General features: G+C 37.1%; 1 protein-coding gene and 1 long non-coding RNA gene across 9 annotated transcripts in view; one reads left to right on the top strand and one right to left on the bottom strand.

Annotated features, from left to right (window-relative positions):
* The window catches only part of LOC106082675 (cytosolic carboxypeptidase Nna1), a 334,059-nt gene that overhangs the window by 218,529 nt on the left and 93,248 nt on the right, over nucleotides 1-22,282 (bottom strand). For all 8 annotated transcript variants that reach the window (XM_059367893.1, XM_013245327.2, XM_013245329.2 and 5 more), the window contains one exon: nucleotides 7,646-7,824. In XM_059367893.1, coding sequence (XP_059223876.1) covers nucleotides 7,646-7,824 — 179 coding nt within the window. The remainder of the gene's footprint in view (nucleotides 1-7,645; nucleotides 7,825-22,282) is intronic.
* Nucleotides 1-22,282, top strand: part of LOC131997249 (uncharacterized) — a 258,295-nt gene that overhangs the window by 222,904 nt on the left and 13,109 nt on the right. The window lies entirely within an intron of this gene.

Genomic DNA, 22,282 nt, shown 5'->3' with positions numbered 1-22,282 from the left:
TGACGAATTTTTCGAGGAGTTACAAACAGAATGACGAAATTAGTATACCCCCATCTTATGGTGGAGGGTATAAAAATACACACAGATCATAAAATGCACTAAAACTCATCTTTAACTATTAACTAAAATACGAGCAGTTGGTGGTGGGGCGTCTAGTGTAGAGTACAGTGAGTGGCTGTTCTTGATGCTTGAGAGTACTTTAAGAAATCGCTTATTTCTTATGCTTGTACTTTCCTAAACACTTCAAGGGGTCATAAATAGTCTTGGAAAAATGGTATTTAAAGCATTTTGTTGTGATTTTGCGACTGAGCAATTATTCTTAAAATTTTGAAATGTTCAAAAATGTACCTAAGAAGGAATATTTTGTATACACTCTACCATTGTATGGGGTGTATACTTGATTCGTGATTCCATTTGTAACTCATGAAATATTAATCTAATGGGTGATGGAACGGGTGATGGGACGGGTGATGGGACGGGTGATGGGACGGGTGATGGGACGGGTGATGGGACGGGTGATGGGGCGGGTGATGGGACGGGTGATGGGACGGGTGATGGGACGGGTAATGGGATGGGTGATGGGACGGGTGATGGGACGGGTGATGGAACGGGTGATGGGACGGGTGATGGGAAGGGTGATGGGACGGGTGATGGGACGGGTGATGGGACGGGTGATGGGACGGGTGATGGGACGGATGATGGAACGGGTGATGGGACGCGTGATGGGACGCGTGATGGGACGCGTGATGGGACGTGTGATGGGACGTGTGATGGGACGCGTGATGGGACGGGTGATGGAAAAGGTGGTGGGACTGGTGATGGGACGGGTGATGGCTTTGGCTGAAATTTTGCACAGTAACTGTCTTTATAGCCGTATAAGTATGGTCTTAATGGGACCACAAGCTGATATATCTCCCAAATAAACCGATCTCGTGATTTTACTTCTTGATCGTCTAGAGGACGAAATTCTAATCCGATTTGGCTGAAATTTTCCACAATGACCTCTGCTATGACCTTCAAGATACGTGCCAAATGTGGTTTAAATTGGTTTATAACCAAAAAAACAATTCTTAACCATTATTCTTTGTTTGCCTATAAAGAACTTGGCAAAGGCGATCCATGTTGCGGGATATACAAGATTGGGCCGGGCCACGAACTAAGCTCGTTTTTTTACAATTTACATGCATGTTTATACCCTACACCACCACTGTGGTACGGGGTATTATAGATTTGTGCATTTGTTTGCAACGCTAAGAAGGAGAAGAGCTAACCCCTTTGGCAAGTATACCGATCAACTCAGAATCACTTTCTGATACGATTTAGCCATGTCCGTCTGTCCGTCTGTGAGTCCATGTATCCTTGTAATCAAAGTGCAGGTGGTATTTGTTTTCCAATCATCACAAGATTTTGCACATATCACTTTATTGGCCCATGGACAAACGCTATCGATTTTGATAAAAATCGGTTCAGATTTAGATAAAGCTCCCATATATATGTATCGCCCGATTTGCACTGTAAGAACTGTTGCCGTAGTAAGAACAATTTTCAACCGATCTGCACAAAATTTTGCACGGGCTGTTTCGTTACTGATTTTAACTTATTTGCAAAATTTTATTAAAATCGGTTCAGATTTAGATATAGCCCCCATATAAATGTATCACCCGATTTGCACTGAAATAGGCGTAGTAGCTGCAATTTTCAACCGATCTGCACAAAATTGGCCACGAATTGTTTTGTTACTGATTTTAACTTGTTTGCAAAATTTCATCAACATCGGTTCAGATTTAGATATAGCTCCCATATATATGTATCGCCCGATTTGCACTTAAATGGCCATAGTAGCTACAATTTACAATCGATCTGCACAAAATTGGCCATCAATTGATTTGTTTCTGATCTTAACATATCTGCAAATTTTCATCCAAATCGGTTCAGATTTAGATATAGCTCCCATATATATGTATCGCCCAATTTGCACTTAAATGGCCATAGTAGCTACAATTTTCAACCGATCTGCACAAAATTTCGCACGGACTGTTTCGTTACTGATTTTAACATATTTACAAATTTTCATCCAAATCGGTTCAGATAGCTCCCATATATATGTATCCCCGATTTCCACTTAAATGGCTGTAGTAGCTAAAATTCTCAACCGATCTGCACAAAATTTGGCACGGATTGTTTTGTTACTGTTCCTAATATATGTGCGAGATTTCATCAAAATCGGTTCAGCTTTGGTGTAGCACCCATACATATTTATCGCCAGAATTGCACTTATATGTCCGTAGTAACAACAATTTTCAAACGATCTGTTCAAATAGTCGATTCAGATTTAGATATAGTTCTTTCATAGCTCTCATATCTTTATATTGTCCGAATTTATATTTGTAGGGTGGGTGTAGGGTATTATATAGTCGGCTCCGCCCGAATTTTGCCTTTCTTTACTGGTTTTAATTTAAATTCTATTAGGTTGATTGTCCTGCTTTAAACTCTTGAAGCCAACTTTAAAATTTTTGGTGAGAATGCTCTCAAATAAAATGCTTGTTCTCCCTTCAAATCAATCTACCACAAAATTTTACAAGCGTTTTTCCAAAGCCTATTATTAAATTTACTCCCCAGAAACCATTTTATTCCTCTTAGTGGGTTTTATTTTTTTTTCTCCTTTCCTTTCGAACAGCAACCCCTTTTCAATCAGTCAATCGATCAATCTTTTAACACTGAAATTGCTTCTAATCGATGAATTCCAATTCCAATTTTACTGCCCTACTATGGCCCTGCTATACCATCGTAAATCACACCAATGGCCATTTGAAAAGGCTAATGGCAGGAAAACAAACCGACCCTTACAATATTTTACTGCCTATCCAGCACTATGGGTTTTTATGAGGGTCTTAGTCTTCAAATCAAATTTATGTAATAAAATTTATTGGAAGTCAAAACTTATCACCCGCCCAGGCATGTATGGCTGACGTTAAGTGAAAACTCAAAAAACCCACAGAGAACAAACAGGAAATGCTGCATGAAAATTCATCAATCATTATTTGGTGGAAAAAAGCTTCGCTTCAGATTCAGTCTCAGCCAGCCTCCCTTACCTTAACTGGTTTTTGTTGTTGCCAAAACAATTTGACTGGTATGTGGGTGCGTTAAAAAGTTTTGTTACCCACCATGGGCAACAGAGAGAAAGAGAGCAAAGACTAAAGGGCCTGTAATTGCTAGAAAATGCCAAGAGTGGAAGGCAGTTATGCATAGGGTGAGAGGGTGCTTGAAACGAAAGTTTGAAATTTTTCATTTCAGAAGGGAAATTTAACAAGGAAAATTGAATTTTTTTTCCATTTCTAGGTATTGCAACAACGTTGTGCAAAAAAAAAAAAACAACGAACCAAGTTCCGGGCCTGATGCTAAGGTTATGTGTAAGCTCACACACACACACACACACACACCCATATATACCTACATGACAGCTTGGGTCATTTATTACATACCAATATGAATTGGTATTCACAGAGAGCCATATGTATTTTGCATACACGCACACAGATGTAAGGCCAGGACCACAACCACTTCCACCATAACCACCACCATCACGATGGATAGCTACTACAGTTGCTCTTCATTCGCTTCGTACACACACACGTACACGTGCAGGTTGCCAGCTACAGCTTCTTACAAAACAGACTTCATAACAACAGATATGTGCTCTGGCTATTCAACAATTTATGCATTCTTCCACTAAACCTGTGTTTTTTTATTTATTGTTGTTGCTGCTGCTGCCACAAAGGACGTCATTTCTTGTTTTGGGCTTTTTGGTTTATGACATGATTCAGTCCATATTTTGTTCACGTTACAAGTTCAAACTTCCAATAGGTGGTCAGTTGGTAGTATGCTTTATTAAAAACAAAACTCACTTATGTACGTACATATATGCGGTTATGTAAATGTGTTTGTGTTTTTTAGGGGTCAGTGTGATCAGGTAGAGACATTTTTTTTTAAGCTTTAAAGATTTGAGCAAAAAAAAAATGCAAAAATAACGTGAAGATTGGAAAGAATTGAAATTGGATCCCCGTCAGTTAACCAACCCCGCAATGGTTTTAAGGACCATGATATGCGAATCTGTGAGGCCATCGTAGCGCAGAGGTTAGCATGTCCGCCTATGAGGCTGAACGCCTGGGTTCGAATCCTGGCGAAACCATCAAAAACACATTTTCAGCGGTGGTTTTCCCCTCCCAATGCTGGCAACATTTGTGAGGTCTATGCCATGTAAACTTCTCTCCAAAGAGGACTAGGCTATAAAAAGGAGGCCCCTTATCATTGAGCTTAAACTTGAATCGGACTGCAGTGAGAAGTTAGCCCCTGTTAATGTTCATGGGCAAAATTTGCAATTTGATATGCGAATCTGCATCTATTGGGTTGCCCAAAAAGTAATTGCGGATTTTTCATATAGTCGGCGTTGAAAAATTTTTTCACAGCTTGTGACTCTGTAATTGCATTCTTTCTTCTGTCAGTTATCAGCTGTTACATTTAGCTTGCTTTAGAAAAAAAGTGTAAAAAAGTATATTTGATTAAAGTTCATTCTAAGTTTTATTAAAAATGAAATTACTTTCTTTTAAAAAATCCGCAATTACTTTTTGGGCAACCCAATAGAATGCCCGAAAGGGGGTCGATATTACAGAAGGTTGACTGTATTATTACGGTCGCCATGAGACAATAGATATATTTGGCTGTGATTTACAGTTGGAGGCTTATAGACGTTGTCCTTAGTATGACTTCTTATGGCCATGAAGGCCCAGGTACAAATCGCACGACATTTCAGATCAGGCCGAAGCAGACAAGATCCTCTCAGCATTACTGCAGGAATTCTTACCATAACTAAAATGAATTTTCCACACATAGTTCTATTTAGCTAGAACATGGAGAGAAATCAGGCTAGTCTTTATACCCAAGACGGGTGGTCTGTTTCTCCAAACTAGATGTATAAGTTTGTCATCGTTTTTATACGAAATACGGAAAAGACAAATCAACACGATTTTCATCTCCTTATCTCGCTTTTGGCTTTGATTTGAATTGTCGTACCTTTTTTTACCCTCCACCATAGGAGGGGGGTATACTAATTTCGTCAATCCGTTTGCAACACATCGAAAATTTGGTCTAAAACCCCATAAAGTATACATTCTTGATCGACATGACATTTAAAGTCGATCTAGACAATGTCATGTCAAAGGCGATCTAGTACTCCCGTCGCACAGTGGGATAAAATCAACAAAAACTAATAAAAAATGCCGTGTGAGAAGGGATGAGACATCTCTTTGAAATTTTAAATGGTTAGAGCCGAGCTATTCGGGAGATTGTGAGCAAAGCAAGACCCTAGGTTGTCCGGGCGCCCCTTGGCATGGCCCCTATAGTTGTTCACCACGACATTACGACAAATTGTTCGGGCTGCCAAATCTTCATTTGTGGTCCGATTTAGTGCTTCCTATACAATATTTCCTCTGGGTTCGAGGATATACGAGTTTTAATTTTTACTTGATTTTGTTGAAATATTTGGCCGAGATTGGCTTTGTATTTTGCAATTTGCGAAGGCATTCGAGGTTCGATTCTCATTTTTATACATGGTTTGGATTTGTGACAAAATTTACAACAACTTTGTCGCAAAAGTATCCACATTTTATAATTCAGTCAAAAGTTATACACTTTGGAAGTCAACAAATTTGAAAAAAATATATTTTTTTTTTTAATTTTTTGGTCATTAGTCTTAATTGAAAAAACTTGTTCTAATACTTTAGCTTTGTCTTCCTTGTGGGTGAAGAGGACCTATTGTAAATGCTTTTTAAGCGAAATTTGAACAAGATATGTAAACTTAAACGGGTGCTATATGTGCTTCAAAATAGGCAATTTTTTATAAAAAAAATGGAGAAACCATTTTCAAATTCCAAAGCTTATTTGGACACATGTTTTTTTTTTTGCGTCATATGTCTTCTAAACCCATGCAAAAAAATCTTTGAACCTGACAATATTTGAAGCATCCACAGAAAATGAACTAAAAAAAAACCAATTTAAAACTTTTTTGTCCGAAAGGGGTTTTTTTTGGGGATTTTTGTAAAAAAAATCGTGCAGCATTTGTTTTTAATTTTTTAAGGATGTTTTCGTCTGCAAATTTCAAAAAGAATTGTTAAAATATATATTTATTAGTTTTTTTCTTAGAATTTTGAAGCACTATCCAGCAAAATAATAGTTTTGAAAATAGGCCTTTTGTGCCGCATAAATTGACTTGCCGGACTTGGGTACAAATACCACACTTGCCTCCTGGCAGGCTTTCAGAGTATATGCAAGTCCTATGCACGCTGTGTAAATTGAAGTCAGATGAGGTGCCAGATAGTTGGCCTCCTTTTGTTGAAACACCGGAAATATTACATCAGGTCCATCAGGTGACTTAAATGGTTTGAAGCTCCTCAAGTCTTCCTTGACCATAAATTTCGTTATGAAGAACCGTGTTGGTTTTACTCCATAGGTGCCCTAAGCAAATTATTTTTTACAACTTATAATTTTTGTAGCCTGCACAGCAAATTTACTAAACAATGCCTATGTGGAAACTAGGTAAGATCAGCGTTAAGTAAGAGTGGCAATCCTCAACGGACAATTTTAAGTCCATTGCGATACCACATTAGCGACAGACCAAGGCTTCAGGCGGCAATCGAACCCACGACCCTGCACTGGTAATCCAAGCACGCTATCATCTCGGTTTTTCTATGATCTCTAAAATACATGCCAAGTATGGTCCACATCCGTCCTATCTGGTTTTGGACGGATGTGGAGCATACTTGGCTTCCATATAATCCGATCTTGAGCCTCTAGAGGGCGTAATTCTTATCCGATTTGGTTTAAATTTTACACAACGACTTTTCCTATGTTCTCTAACATACGTGCCAAATATGGTCTGAATCAGTTTAAATCCAGAAATAGCTCCCATATTAACAGATCTCCCGCTTATATATCTTGAGCCTCTAGGGGGCGCAAGTCTTATCCGATTTGGTTTAAATTTTGCGCAACGACTTTTTTGTGTTTTCGACGCGATATGTGTAGTCTGAATCGGTCCGTAGCCTGATATGGCTCCAACACAAACCAATCTCCCGAATTTATTTCTCGAAATTTTCCACAATGGCATATACAATGGCCTCCAACATCAAAGCCAAGTATGACGTAAATCGGTTCATAAACTGATAAAGTTCCAATAGCGTAGGAAATCTTATCCATTATCCATTATTTTTAAATTATCCTATAAAGAGATACAGGACATAGAACATGACAAATCCGATCCATGGTGGAGGGTATATAAGATTCGACCCGGCCGAACTTTGCACGCTTTTCCATGATACTTTCTCATCTACACTTCCTTAATCGTTGGGATGTCGTATGGGTGAAATCACTTCGACTTAAAGCTTGCCCTTATGGTAGTTATCAACAACTCAATACCTTATAATTTTTCTAGAAAACTTATTTTTAGCTAGAATTTCGGGCCCATGGCGAGAACATAAAAGATTTTAGAACGGTGGTTATTCCCTTAATAAAGATTTGTTGTCATCACCAACTAGTTACTTATGACCACCATATTTGTTAATTATTGAACAAGAAATAATGTGGTTTTACATACCTGACATTCAATCGGCCATCTGGGGGCCTGTTGTGAGCAGTCATGATCCTTATCTTTGGGCAGGGCAAATAGGTCACGTGGCTCTTTGAGGCGTGCTATGGGTCGTAGGGTTTTCTCATCGGTGTTCACTTCTAATTGATTGGTTTTCAAGCCTTTTGATAGAAAACTACCAAGGAAGCCTGTAAATAAAACAAAGCAAGAAACAAAGAAACAAAGATTTATTTATTGAAATTTACAAAACGCACATTCTCATGTACTTATATAAAGCTACAATGGAAAATATCTCAGAGATTTTACGTTTTTAATTTAGAAATATTTTGTAAACTTGTAAAAGTGAAATGAGAAAATGCAGCTGTCTGCCATAAATTTAAACAGCCGCTAGTATTTAGTATATATTTAAACGTTGGAAAGAATTTGTTTAAATTTTTTGGCAATTTAGTTTACAACTACTTTTTTTCACTATTGTGTAAGAGAAATGTCTTTAAATGCCAAAAAATTATATTCAATTATTTTTTGTGTTTTGTGTTGTTGGAATATTGTTTTCGTTGCTACTTAATCTAGCTTCAGAAGAGAATATACAAATAATATACAAAATTTTTAGAATAAAGGTGAGATTTTCATCATATCAATAAGCACATACTTGTAGATCAAAGCTCTGCAATAATAAGCCATCTACTATGTCGACATCTGCGCCGAATATGGCCAGGATTGGATGATATTTGGATAAAGCCTCGCTATAAACTCATCTCCCGATTTAAGGTCTTGAGTCGCATTCATATTCTGATTTCGCTAAAATTTGGATCTTTAGTTAATTAAGTTCTTTCAACAATTGGATGATATGGACTTGGAGGACATGTGGTTCCAACAGAACTGCGGCACAAGCCAAACAGCGGTTGTCACAATCAATTTATTGGCAACCAAGTTTGGAAAACGTGTTATCTCACGAATCGGTTGAGTCGATTGGCCGACTCGGTCGTGCTATTTGACGCCGTTAGTCTTTTTCCTGTGCGGGTACGTCAAGTCTATGGTCTATGCCTACAAGCCGGCGACGATTGTGCCCGTGCCTGCCCATGGTGGTCAAGCAAGAGAAATAAAGAATTTCATTGATTTTCCCAACTGTTTTTGTTTTATCAAAAAAAAAAATGTAGCGCTTTTCTTGAAAAACCCGATATTATACGTCGGAAATATATGTCATATACTTATGTCAGAGTTTCCGACTGGCCATCTCTGAGCTCGATAAGAGGTCGAAGTCGAAAATCAAAGCCATTTAATTTATTTTATTTAATTAATTTTTTTATTATAATGGCTGAATCGGGCCCGCATCGCTGCGCCTTTATCTGAATCCCACACGGTTTTTATTGATCTCGGAGGGTTAAAGGTCATTAACGTTTGGGTTTTAGACATACTTAATTCTAAAGTCTTTATTTCAGCCCGATATTGTCATGATATCCCATTTTGGGGTGTTTTCGGGGGTGAAGTGGTTCCCCAGACACTTGACCCTAAAAATATCGGCATCCTACTCTTCTCTCAAATACCATTTATTTAAACCCCATATTGCCATTGGTTTAAGGGGAGTTTATGAGATGAGGCATTCTCAAACACTTGACCCCAAAATGTTTACTCTTTGGGGGGTGCTTTGGGTAAGGGGCAGTGCTCCAAATACATGGTCCAACATTTGCATATCAGATTCGAATACTACTCCAAAATACCTTTATTTGAGCCCCATACCGCGATGGTCAGCAAATAATTGCTGTTTGTGGGAAGGCGTAGACCCCCAAAAAATTGGTCCCGAAAGTGGGAATCAATATCGTACTCTTCCCTCTAATACCTTTCATTGAGCCCCACATTGGCAGGGTCGGTAAATATGCCCGATTTAGGAGTGTTCTGGGGAGTGGGCCTCAAAACACTTAGCCCTGAAAATATATCAGCATCGTGCTCTACCCTCGAATAATATATATACCCCATATCGCCATTTGCTTCAAACTTGGATATCAAATTCGTTTTCTAATCTCGAATACCTTTCAATGAAACCTCTTTGTTACAAAAGTCAGCAAATATGTCCGGTTTGGAGTATGGGCCCTAAAAACTATAAATATCGACATCCACTCCCTTTGAGACCCAAATTGTCATGGTAAGCAAGTACGTCTATTTGGGGTGTTGTTATGGGGTGGGACGTCCCCTAGGCAGCTGGTCCCGAAGGTTGATATTAGATTCGTGGTCTACTCCCAAATACCTTTTATTGGAGCCCCATATTTTCCATAGTCGGCCAACATGACCATTTTGGGGGTGCTTAAGGGGATCAAGTACGGTCTGAACCGGTCTATAACCTGATATAGCTCCCATATAAACTGATCTCCCAATTTGACTTCTTGGGCCCTTACAAGCCAACATTTTTGTCCGATTTGGTTAAAATTTTGCATGCGGTATTCTGTTATAACTTTCAACAACGGCGTCTTGTACGGTCAGAATCGGTCTGTAACCTGATTAAGCTCCTATATAAACCGATCTGCCGATTTGACTTCTTGAGTCCTTACAAGCCAAAATTTTTGTTCGATTTGGCTGAAATTTGGAATATGGTGTTCCGTTATGACTTCCAACAATTGTACCAAGTACGGTCCGAATCGGTCTTTAACTTGATATAGCTCCCATAGAAACTGAACTCCCGATTTTGCTTCTTGAGTCGTTACAAGCCGCAATTTTTGTCCGATTAGGCTGAAATTGAGCTTGTAGTGTTTTGTTATGACTTTTAACAAGTATGCTAAGTACGGTCCAAATCGTTCTATAACCTGATATAGCTCCAATATAAACCAATCCCCCGATTTGACTTTTTGAGCCCTTACAGGCTGCAATTTTTGTCCGATTTGACTGAAATTTTACATGCGGCGAACTGTTACGATTTCCAACATCTGTGCCAAGTACGGTCCAAATCAGTCTATACCCCGATATAGCTCCCATGTAAACCGGTCTCTCGATTATCCTTGTTCAATACATAGAAGCTTAAATTTTTGCTGGTTTGACTGAATTTTGGTATGTAGAATAAAATTATACCCTTCAACTAAATTTATTTTGTACAAATTTTAGCAGAATCCATGGTTGTGGGTTCCCAAGATTCGGCCCGGCCGAACTTAGCACGCTTTTACTTGTTGTTTTTTATTTTACTTTATTTTATACTAGCCGAACCGGGCCCGCTTCGCTGCGCCTTCTTTAGCTCTCTAATATCTTTTTATAGGGTGGGTACACCCTACCCTGAATGTGAACATCGAATTCGTGCCACTGTAGCCTATGTCCGCCTATGACGCTGAAAGCCTGCGTTCAAATCCTGGCGCAAACAACAGACAAAATTGAATGCGGTGGTTATCATCCCTTAATGCTTGCATGGTGATGTAAAAAATTATCCAAAAATAGGTGTTGAACTGCGGCTCGTCGTTTGGACTCGGCTATAAAAAAAGGTCTCTTATCATTGATAAACTTAACTTGATTCGGAAAGAACTCATTTATGTGTGTTTGCCCCTGCTCGGTTTTTGGGCAAATTTTTACTCTACTCCCAAATGCGTTTCCTTTGAGTCCTATATTACCGACTTGGTAAATACTTCCGGTTTAGTGGGTATTTCGGGGGTTGTAACTTGACCATTAAAGTTATTTTCAAAAACATTTCATTTGATTTTGGGTGGTGTTTTTGTGGTAACGGGAGAGGGTCCACCCTCTTCCGCGATATCAACAAATTATAAAGCATATTCCTTCTTTCTGACTTTATTCGTAATCTACTCCCAAATATCTTTTATTTCAGTCCCATATTGTCATGCTCGTCCAATAAACCTAGTTTTGGGGGTTTTGGGGTTGGGGCGGCCACCCCAATTGCCTGTACCCAATTTTTAATATGAAATTCGTACTCTACTCCTGAATACCTTTCATTAGAGTCCCATAATGTCCGAATCGGTACACTTGGGTAGTACTTTTGCGGTAAGGGGGTGGGCTTGCCCCCTTCCGATATCAAAAAATTATATAGCCTATGTTTTCTTCCAGACCAAACTACATAATCTGTGAAAATTTCAAGGTAATCGGTTCTTGAGCCTATACGGAACAAACAACAAACCGACAAACAATCATTTTTATATATAACAAGATGGTTATTTTTTCACTTTTTATACTCTGCACCACCACTGTGGTACAGGGTATTATAGATTTGTGCATTTGTTTGCAACGCTAAGAAGGAGAAGAGCTAGACCCATTGATAAGTATACCGATCGACTCAGAATCACTTTCTGATTCGATTTAGTCCGTCTGTGAGCCCATGTATTCTTGTAATCAAAGTGCAGGTCGTATTTGTGGTCCGATTGTCACGAAATTTTGCACATGTCACTTTTTTGGCCCAAGGACAAACGTTATTGATTTTGAAAAAAATCCGTTCAGATTTAGGTATAGATCCCACATATATCTTTCATCCGATATGGCTTTTTAAGGCTGTAGAAACCACATTTTTCGTTCGATCTTTTCAAAATTTTGCATTGGGTATTTTATTTGAGGTCTACATATGTATGGAAAATTTCATAAAAATCGTTCCCGATTTAGATATAGCTCCCATATATATCTTTCATCCAATATGAATTTTTAAGGCTGTAGAAGCCATAGTTTTAGTCCGATCTTAAAAATATTTTGTGCGAGATGTTTTGTTTACCGTCCTAATATGTGTGGAAAATTTCATGAAAATCGGTTCAGATTTACATATAGCTCCCATACATATGTAGCGCCCGATATGCACTTAAATGCCCGTAGTAGCTACAATTTTCAACCGATCTGCACGAAATTTGGCACGGACTGTTTTTTTACTATATCTGGAAAATTTCATCAAAATAGGTTCAGATTTAGATATAGCTCCCATATATATAATGCATCCGATTTGAACTATTAAGGCTGTAGAAGCCACAATTTTGGTCCAATCTTCATCAAATTTGGCATGGTGTCGTTTTTGTGAAGTCTTAATGTATGTGCAAAATTTCATAAAAATCGGTTCAGATTTAGTTATAGCTCCCATATATATCTTTCATCCGATTTGGCCTTTTAGGACTGTAGAAGCCACAATTGTGGTCCGATTTAGCATGAGGTGCTTTATTTGACGTCTTCATATGTGTGCAAAAGTTCATAAAAATCGGTTTAGATTTAGATATAGCTCCCATATCTATCGTTCATCCGATGTGGCCTTATAAGGCTGTAGAATCCACAATTTTCGTCCGATTTTGCATGAGACCTTTAAATTGACGTCTAAATACGTGCGCAAAATTTCATTTAAATGAGTCCTAGTTTAGATATAGCTTCAATGCGTATATTTCATCAGCTATGGACTTTTAAGGCAGTAAAGTCCAAAATTTTGGTCACATCTCTACAATATAAAGCGTGAGATGTTCTCTCTATGTCCCAGTATGTGTCATTAAAATTGGCACAGGTTTTAATATATAATCTTTTATCCGATATGATATTTTAAAGATGTGGAAATCCAAATCTATTGTCCTCTGGTAGGAAAATCTTACAAGGTTCTAAATTGCTATTTCGATTGGTTTCAAAATTAAAGTCTGACTAGATTTCGTCATAAGTTCTACATATAAAAAGTACTACATGCACTAGGTGGTGTAGGGAATTATATAGTCGGCACCGCACGACTTTTGCCTTACCTTACTGGTTTACTTTTGTTTTATTTTAGTTGTTTGTCTATATTTAAGATACTCTTATTCTGTTTATTTTATTTTCTTGTGTTAAGCTTTAATTCACTTTATTCTAGTATAAGTAGTCCCGGCTACACTAACATGTCACATATACAACGTTGTAATTGCTGATATTTTCTTTAAGAGACAATTGCGTATCACAATATTTCATCATAAGTTTTCAATGATTTTATTTAATTTCTCGATTAATTTATATTCGTATTAAATAAAAACTTTCTGTTTTTATTTGTTATAATTTATATGAAATTATGACGTTTTAATGTCGCTTCGTATACTTATTTTAATTACATTTTCTTTATTTCATAATGATTTATTTCACCTTCGTTTTCATTTCAACGGATCAGGTGACGTATGAGCAACATCAACAGCGCATACATTGCGTATACGTACACTGTACAATACAATCAGGGTGCGCTACACATAATTTACCTAAAGTGTATCCACATTTTACCTAAAAAATTTTATGTGAATATACATAAATAGAAAAAATCCATACAAAAGTACGCATTTGAATTTTTATGGATTAATATTAACAATAAAAATTGCAAGCATTATGACAATGATCCAAATGGGAGCATAAGGAAATAAACCCCAAACCCCTGTTATAACACTTGCTAATCCAATATGTAAGAGCCACTTAGGAAGCTAAATCAACACACATTAATGATATTTTTATAGTATTCCGTTTATGAAATAACCGAAAAACTAGTATCATCTCTTCATCACTCCTCTTCAACAATTTCCATAAGCATATGGGATGGGAACGACAAAAACGATATTCCAAACAATACCAGCCATATCCAAGTGACACTTGAAGCTACTGAAGTATGTGTGTTTTTTTTTCTGACAGCCAACACAACTCTTCGGCAGGACAAAGAGAGAGTTAGAGTGAAAGAGACATTATCATAAGATTGCCAACAGTTTAGCTAAAATTTCAACAACATTCACTGCTGTTGCTGCGCCTCTCCTACACTCACTTGTGATAAAGTTGGCAATGCGACGACAGCTAAGCGCTATGTTGTTGATTGCGCTGAAGACTTGTAGCCATCAATAGCCTTGGGAGGATATGTGTACTTGTGCATGTAACACTAAGGCAAACAGTAAGAAGATACAGAGACAGGACCAACCAAATGATAGAGAGAGGCGAAGATAAGGAGTTTCATACTTCACGCTTGTTGAAACATTAACTAAGTAAATAATAAGAATAATGTGTTTGTTTGTTTGCTTCGTTTCCTTTTTTTTTGGTTTTTTGTAGCTAGAACATAAAAATGAGAAACGTGAAATGAAAACGTTGTTAAATTTAAGTACCTCATAGATTCACACACACACACACACACACACACACACACACACCTACATGCATAACTCTCACATATACGGCTGCAAATATGCTATTCTTTTTTTTTTGCTTTCCTTTGGAATTAAGCGGCAACTCAAGTTGAATGATGAGCTCTTCCTTCCTCTTCTGCTACTTTATGCATAGTACAACATAGACGAGGACCCAAGGAAATGTACTCTCTAAACAAGGATGTCATTAAGTATGCTTTTATATGCCACATTGACATTTTTTCATATCTATCCTTAAGGCAATGACAGTGATTTAGATACAGTTGGCTTATCTCAGGGACTGGAATATGGTTTTTATTTTTCTCAATAGTTCTCTATTGACAGTTAAACAAAAAATATTTAAAAATAAAATAGGTCTTTGGAAAAATCAAAGTTTTATTTGTAGAGAAAATGGTTGTAATTTTATACTACACTAGCTGGACAGGGCCCGCTCCGCTACGCCTTCTTTTACTTTACATGGAACAAAATTTTTCTTGAAATATTTATTTATTTATTTTTCTTAGAATATATATTTATTTATTTGACAATTAGAAGTCGCTTGACAAACAGTTTAACAATATAAGTGCCTTTTTCTGAATCCAATATGATCTTTATTGGTCTACGAATTTAAGTTTGGATGTATGGTTTACTCCATTCTTAAAATACTTGATTTCAGCCCTATATTCTCATGATTTCTGATTTAGGGGTGTTTTCGGTGGTGAGGCGGTCCCCCAGACACTTGGCCCTGAAAATATATATCAGCTTCGTGCTCTTCTCTCAAATACCATTTATTTAAACCCCATATTGCCATTGGTTTTGAGAAAAGTTTACAGGATGGTGCTCAGTAAAAATTGCTGTTTGTGGGAAATTTTGGGAAAGGGATAGATCCCCAGAAAATTGGTTGCGAAAGTGGGTATAAATTCTTGTTCTACCCCCCAATTCCTTTCATTTAAGCCCCACATTGACATGATCGGTAAATATGCCCGATTTAGGGGCCCTGAAAACATATCAGCAACGTGCTCCATTCTCATATATTTGAACGCAATATTGCGATTGGCCTTAAAATTGGATATCAAATTTGTTTTCTAATCTCAAATACCATTCACTTAAACCCCTTATTGAAAAAGCCAGCAAATATGTCCGGTTTGGGGTATGCACCCTAAAAACTATGAATATCAAGCTCCCCTGTCTTGAAGGCCCAAATTGGCTTGGTGAGCAAATACATCCTAGTTGGGGGTTCTTATGGTGGTGGGACATCCCCTAGACAGTTGGTCCAGAATATTGAAATCACATTCATGGTCTACTCCCAAATACCCTTCAGTTGAGCTCCATTTTTCCATAGTCGGCTAACATGTCCGATTTGGTGAGTGTTTTGGGGGATGGGGCGGCCATTCAGTGACTTGGCTTTGAAAATATATATCAGATTCGAGTTCTACTCTAAAGACCCTCTTATTTAAGCTTCATATTGCAATGATCAGCCAATACTTCCTATTTGGGTGGTGTTATGGGGGTGGGGTGGCCCCATAGACACTTTTCTCGAACATTGACATCAGATTCGTGCTTTACTTTCAAAGACCTTTCATTTGAGCCCCATATTGCTATAGCCGTAAATTTGTCTTCTTTGGGGGACGTTCTCGGGGATGGGAGGCCCCCCAAAACACTTGATCCCACATCTGGATATCAGATTCGTATTCTACACTCAAATACCTTTTATTTAAGTCCCATATTGCCATGGTCAGTAAATAAGTCCTGTTTGGGGGTTGTTTTGGGGAAGGGGTGGACCTCCAGAAACTTTGTCCCAAATTTGGATATCAGATTCGTATTTTACTCGCAAATAACTTTCATTTGAGTCCTATATTGCCATGGGCGGTAAATTTGTCCGATTTGGGGGTGTTTTGGGGTTTGGGGTGGTCCCCCAAATACTTGGTCCGACAATTGGATATCAGATACGTTTTCTAATCTTAAATACCTTTCATTTGAGTCCCATATTGTTGTGATTGGTGTATATAAAAATACATTTGGTAGGTTTTGGGGTGGGGCATCCCCTCCGAATACTTGGTCGAACATTTTGATATCAGATTAGTATTTTACTCGCAAATACCTTTTATTTGAGTCCCATATTGCCATGGTCGATAAATTTTTCTGATTTAGGGGTGTTTTGGGGGGTGGGGTGGTCCCCCAAATACTTGGTCCGATAATTGGATATCAGATACGTTTTCTAATCTTAAATACCTTTCATTTAAGTCCCATATTGTTGTGATTGGTGTATATATATATATTTGGTAGGTTTTGGGATGGGGCGTCTCCCTAGGTACCCCATCAGAAATTTGGGTACCGAATTTTTGTTTGTAGGTTACTATAAAAGATCACACAAAATTTCGCTTAAATCGTACCACCCATCTCTAAGATCTGGCGTTTCTGATAACTGTGGTAAGGGGAGGGTCCGCTCCCCCTTCAGATATCAAAAAATGTAGTACCCTTTTTTTCACCACGGGCTCATTTTGTACCCTCATTGAAAATTTTAAGAAAATCGGTTCAGCCGTTTCTGAGTCTATAGGAACACACACAAACAAGCAAACGATTGCGATTGCTTTTCCGGGGCGTAAGCCCACACTCAATCAAGTATTTAATCGCCAAGTGTCAATGATTGGTGCTTCGCGTCTGCGTATGCATGACAGAGTGTTGAAGATTTTATAGCATCCCTAGTTAAATCCAACCCGTCTCGTCCACGTATCTGAGGAGACTCCCCAGAGACACATCTGCAAGTTCGCCGAGATCAGAGAAAAGCCGCCTTCCTAGGATTTAAAGCCTATGGCCCTGTAGACCCGGGCATGAGCAGAGCAGGTTTTAGATCGTCTCCTCCTTCATCCTCATTAAGACACCGTTCATGTAGATGTTGTGCGGGTCTCCTATGGGCTCGGCCATTTGGTTAATCGCATAGTGTCCGCTAATGACTCCTGTAATCGTAGTTAGTTACTCTTATCAAGGGCCAACAACTCCTTCGTCCTCTTCCGATCAACAGCTGGCCAGAGTGTCCTGGCAATCCACCATCCATCCAAAGACTCACACCTCGCCACCGCCTATGGCCATTCCCTCCTGGCATACTCATCTGTGTTCTCATTTCCAGAACACCGAAGTATCCAGGAACTCAGGCCAACACAACGCCATGAGCCAGGTGTCAATTCAGAACCCTGCCCCAAACACTACGTCACACATTTTGATTTTGATTTGTATTCAAGGCCGTGAGGGCCGCCTTACTCTCCATTTATATCCTGAGTTTCGAATGTGGCAGCTCCATTCAAAAGCAGTTAACTTTTCGAAAACTTTGTTTATGGCCCCACAAACACTCCGCCACACATTTGGAGAGGTCCGCCTTACTCTCCACTTATATCCTGAGTTTCGAAGGTGGCAGTTTCTATCAGAAGAAGTAAACTTTTCGAAATCTTCGTTTATGGCTGATGGATTATATATATTCGTCTAGAGATCAACATTATACTACTGACGATAGCCGCAGCCACGCTAAGAAACGTCTACCAGTGGCGCGTTGCATTTGTCGTCTGTCAATTTCTTTGCAGTAATCAAAAAAAATCCCTCATATCTTTTGAGTTACTTTTAATGGTCATAATTTATTGTCCAGCCATAACAGGCAAACATAATAGAAAAACCTTTCAAGAGAAAATTTTTTCAGTGCTCTCAAACACTTCGCCACGCACTTCGACCTTATCATCCATAAATTCAAGGCCTTGAGCGCCGCCATACTGTCCACATATATCCTAACTTTTAAAGGTGGCAGGTCCATCCACCGGAACTCCTTTTGCGGTCAAAACATAATGACATAGATCACTGCCTGAAAGGACGTACCCTCGTCCGGCAGTCTGACTCCGATGCCTCCGAGTCCCCCATGTCCGTCCCTGACTCTATTCTGGAGCAGTCAGTGAAGACCGAGTTCTCATCCAACTCAAACAAAGCATCCTGTGCTCACTGACTCCATCCTGGAATCTTTTGTTATCATTTTTGTAAAAATTTTCATCAAAACGTTTTATAAAAAATGTTGTGAAAATTTTAGTTTTATTGAAAAAAATTTTCAAACATTTTAGTTTTGTAGAATTTCTTGTCAAAATGCTGTAAGGAAATTTTTTCTACCTAAAAATTTTTTTTATTTTTTTCTAAATAAAAATTTGACAAAATTTTTTCAATAGAAAATGTTAAAAAATTTTTTTTCTATAGTAAATTTTGACAAAAATTTTTCTAAAGAAAATTTGGACAAATTTTTCTAAAGAAAATTTGGACAAACTTTTTTTCTATAGAAAATTTTGAATTTTTTCTATAGAAAATTTTGAAAAATTTTGACATTTTTTCTACAAAAAATTTTCACAACATTTTTTCTATAGAAAATTTGGACAACATTTTTTCTATAGAAAATTTGGACAACATTTTTTCTATAGAAAATTTTGACAACATTTTTTCTATAGAAAATTTTGACAATTTTTTCTATCGAAAATTTTGACACAATTTTTTCTATAGAAAATTTTGATAAAATTTTTCTATAGAAAATTTTGACAATTTTTTCTATAGAAAATTTTGACAACATGTTTTCCATAAAAAATTTTGAAATTTTTTCTATAAAATTTTCTTTATAGAAAATTTTGACGATATTTTTTCTATACAAAATTTTCTATTGAAAATTTTGTCAAAATTTTATGTAAAAAAATTTTTTTGCAAAATTTTATTTATATAAAATTTTTACAAATTTTTTTAATACAGAAAATTTTTACAGAATTTTTTTTTTGTTTGGTAAATTTTGACTTTTTTTTGGAAAAATTTTACCGAGTTTTTTCTGTACAAATTGATGAAATTATTTCTATAGAAAATTTTTACAAAATTTTGTTTAAAAAATTTTTTAATTTTAAAAAAAAAATTTTCTATAATTTTTTTATCGAAAGATATTTTATACAGAACATTTTTTCATATTTCATATGTGGAAAATTTTGCCAAAATTTTTGATATTGACAAAAAAATCGTTTTACAATATTCCTATATTTTATATATAGTTTTTTTTTCAGGAAGTTTTGGAAAATTTTTAAAAAATATTATTCTCTTAAAAATTTTGTGAAAATTTTATTTCTGTTGAAAGTTTGTCGAATTATTTTTTTCTGTAGAAAAATTTTCTCTGCTTTTCTGCCCACTGTATTTGTAAGCACATGCCATAGATTGCAATCTAATATGGAGAGATCCATCATTTGATTGCATTAAACACTTCGGGCAAGTTTGTATAAAGTGTCTTCCGTTGCTGACTGTTGACAACATCTCTACAATCGAATTCATCACGTTCAGCTACTTAATGAATATTGAATTTCTTTTCCTAATAAATTTTTCAACAAAAAAGGATGACATTCCATGGAAGGACCAATAATCATTGCTTGCAATTGTTGTCTTGTCCTGTCCTGTGCTATCCTATCCTGTTTTTTTTTATGCTTGTCCTTCATTGACTCTATATTTCTTGTTGACATTTTGTAAGAGCACCACTGATGCTCATCGTCTTAGCCATAATGGATGGTGGTGATGCTAATGCTGATGTTGATACAGTTGCCAGTGATGGTGGCTATGGTGTTTTTGGGATACGTAATGAAAATGTGTTGAAGTGGAGAGTTAAGATAAATTGAAATGGATAAGTTAAGCAAGGAATAAATAAACCAGCAAAGGACCAGAAAAGCAAATGAAAAAACATTCTAAACATTCTTAAATCCCAATCAGCTAAGCTCAATGCTCAACCCAAACAGAACACGAACTACAGCAGCACTAGGGGTAGTGCTCGCTCCATCAATTGGCTATTTGTCCATCCATTCTTTTCTCACTTTTAAGTAACTGGTGTGTGTATGTGTGAGGGTGTGAGTCAGTTTATGTGTTTAGGTTTCTGTATTGTCCTCACAACATACTAGTGCTTGTACTGACATGCACAAATATTTACAATTGTGTGTTTTTTTTTTCGGGGATATGCAAAACACGTACAACTCTTGTCGAACATGTCCATTTAGTCGTGGTCATGCTACGAACACCAATGGTTAGTGTTTTTTGCACTGCACTAAAATCGAAGAAGAAGAACAAACATGGAATTTGAAATTTGCAGGCTTTGAATTTGAAAAATCAAACATTTGATTCTTTTGGGCTTAAAATAGATATTGAGAATGTTTTTTTAAGTAAATCTGCAAAAGCATTCAGAATATATTCCACATCAATTTGGTTGCAAAAAAATTAACTTCAATATTAGGAAATTAAAAAAAAAATATTTCTATTGGAAATTTAGTAAAAAATTTATTTCTATACAATATTTTGGCAATATTTCAATTCATTGGATATCAGATTCGTATTCTACATTCAAATACCTTTTATTTAAGCCCCATATTGCCATGGTCAGTAAATAAGTCCTGCTTGGTGGGTGTTTTTGGAAGGGGTGGACCCCCAAAAACATGGTACAACATTTGGATATCAGATTCGTATTCTACTCGCAAATACCTTTCAGTTGAGTCCCATATTGCCATGGTCGGTAAATATGTCCGATTTAGGGATGTTTTGGGGGTTGGGATGGTCCCCCGAGCACTTGGTCCGACAATTGGATATCAGATACGTTTTCTTATCCTTAATACCTTTCATTTGAGTCCCATATTGTCGTGATTAGTCTAAATATATGTTTGGTAGGTTTTAGGGTACAATATGAGAGCACACAAAATTTCGCTCAAATCGCACCACCCATCTCCGAGATCTGGCGTTTCTGAAAATTAGGGTAAAGGGAGGGTCCGCCCCCTTCAGATATCAAAAACTGTAGTACCCTATTTTCACCACGTGGTCATTATGCACCATCTGTGAAAATTTCAAGAAAAGCGGTTAAGCCGTTTCTGAAAAGATTTTTTTTACGTAAATCCAAAGAAATAAAATGTATGGGTTTGTAAATTTGTTTGTTCCGTATAGACTCAAAAACGGCTGAACAGATTTCTTTCAAATTTTCACAGATTGTGGGAAGTGGTTCGGAAGGAGCAATAGGCTATATAATTTCTTGATATCTCATGGGGGGCAGATCCTCCCCCTTACCCCAAAAGTACCACTCAAAAATAAAAGTGGACCGATCGGGATAAAATGGAAATTTACTTTAAATTTTGTCAAATTCTGTCAAGTCCTTGACAAAATTATTTTTTTAGAAAAATATTTCGAAATCTTAGATATTCGAAGAAAATATCTAATTTTAATTTCCACAGAAATATTGTTAAAAATGTTATTTTTAAGGAAAATTTTTTCAAGATTTTCTTTTTATAGAAACTTTTTCCTTTTCTGTCCTTAGATCAATTATAGGTGAAGTGGCACTTACGTATATGCCACACTTTCAATTTTTCTACCAAGTGATTGAAACAACACTAACCACCAGAAATACTCTGGCACTCCATCACCAACTGACTTGTAGCCAAAGCATTTTGGTTATCTTCGTTTCCTGCTCTGGCACATCTTCAGTTTCTCTTTTAGTTCGTACACAATAAAACCGTAAATTAATCACAATTTGAAAGAGAAGCAACAAAAATAGAAATTTCAATTGAAAAAGTGTTTT

The sequence above is a fragment of the Stomoxys calcitrans genome, chromosome 4, assembly GCF_963082655.1.
Source record: "Stomoxys calcitrans chromosome 4, idStoCalc2.1, whole genome shotgun sequence".
Lineage (NCBI taxonomy): Eukaryota > Metazoa > Arthropoda > Insecta > Diptera > Muscidae > Stomoxys > Stomoxys calcitrans.
This window is presented reverse-complemented; position numbering and strand designations above follow the sequence as displayed.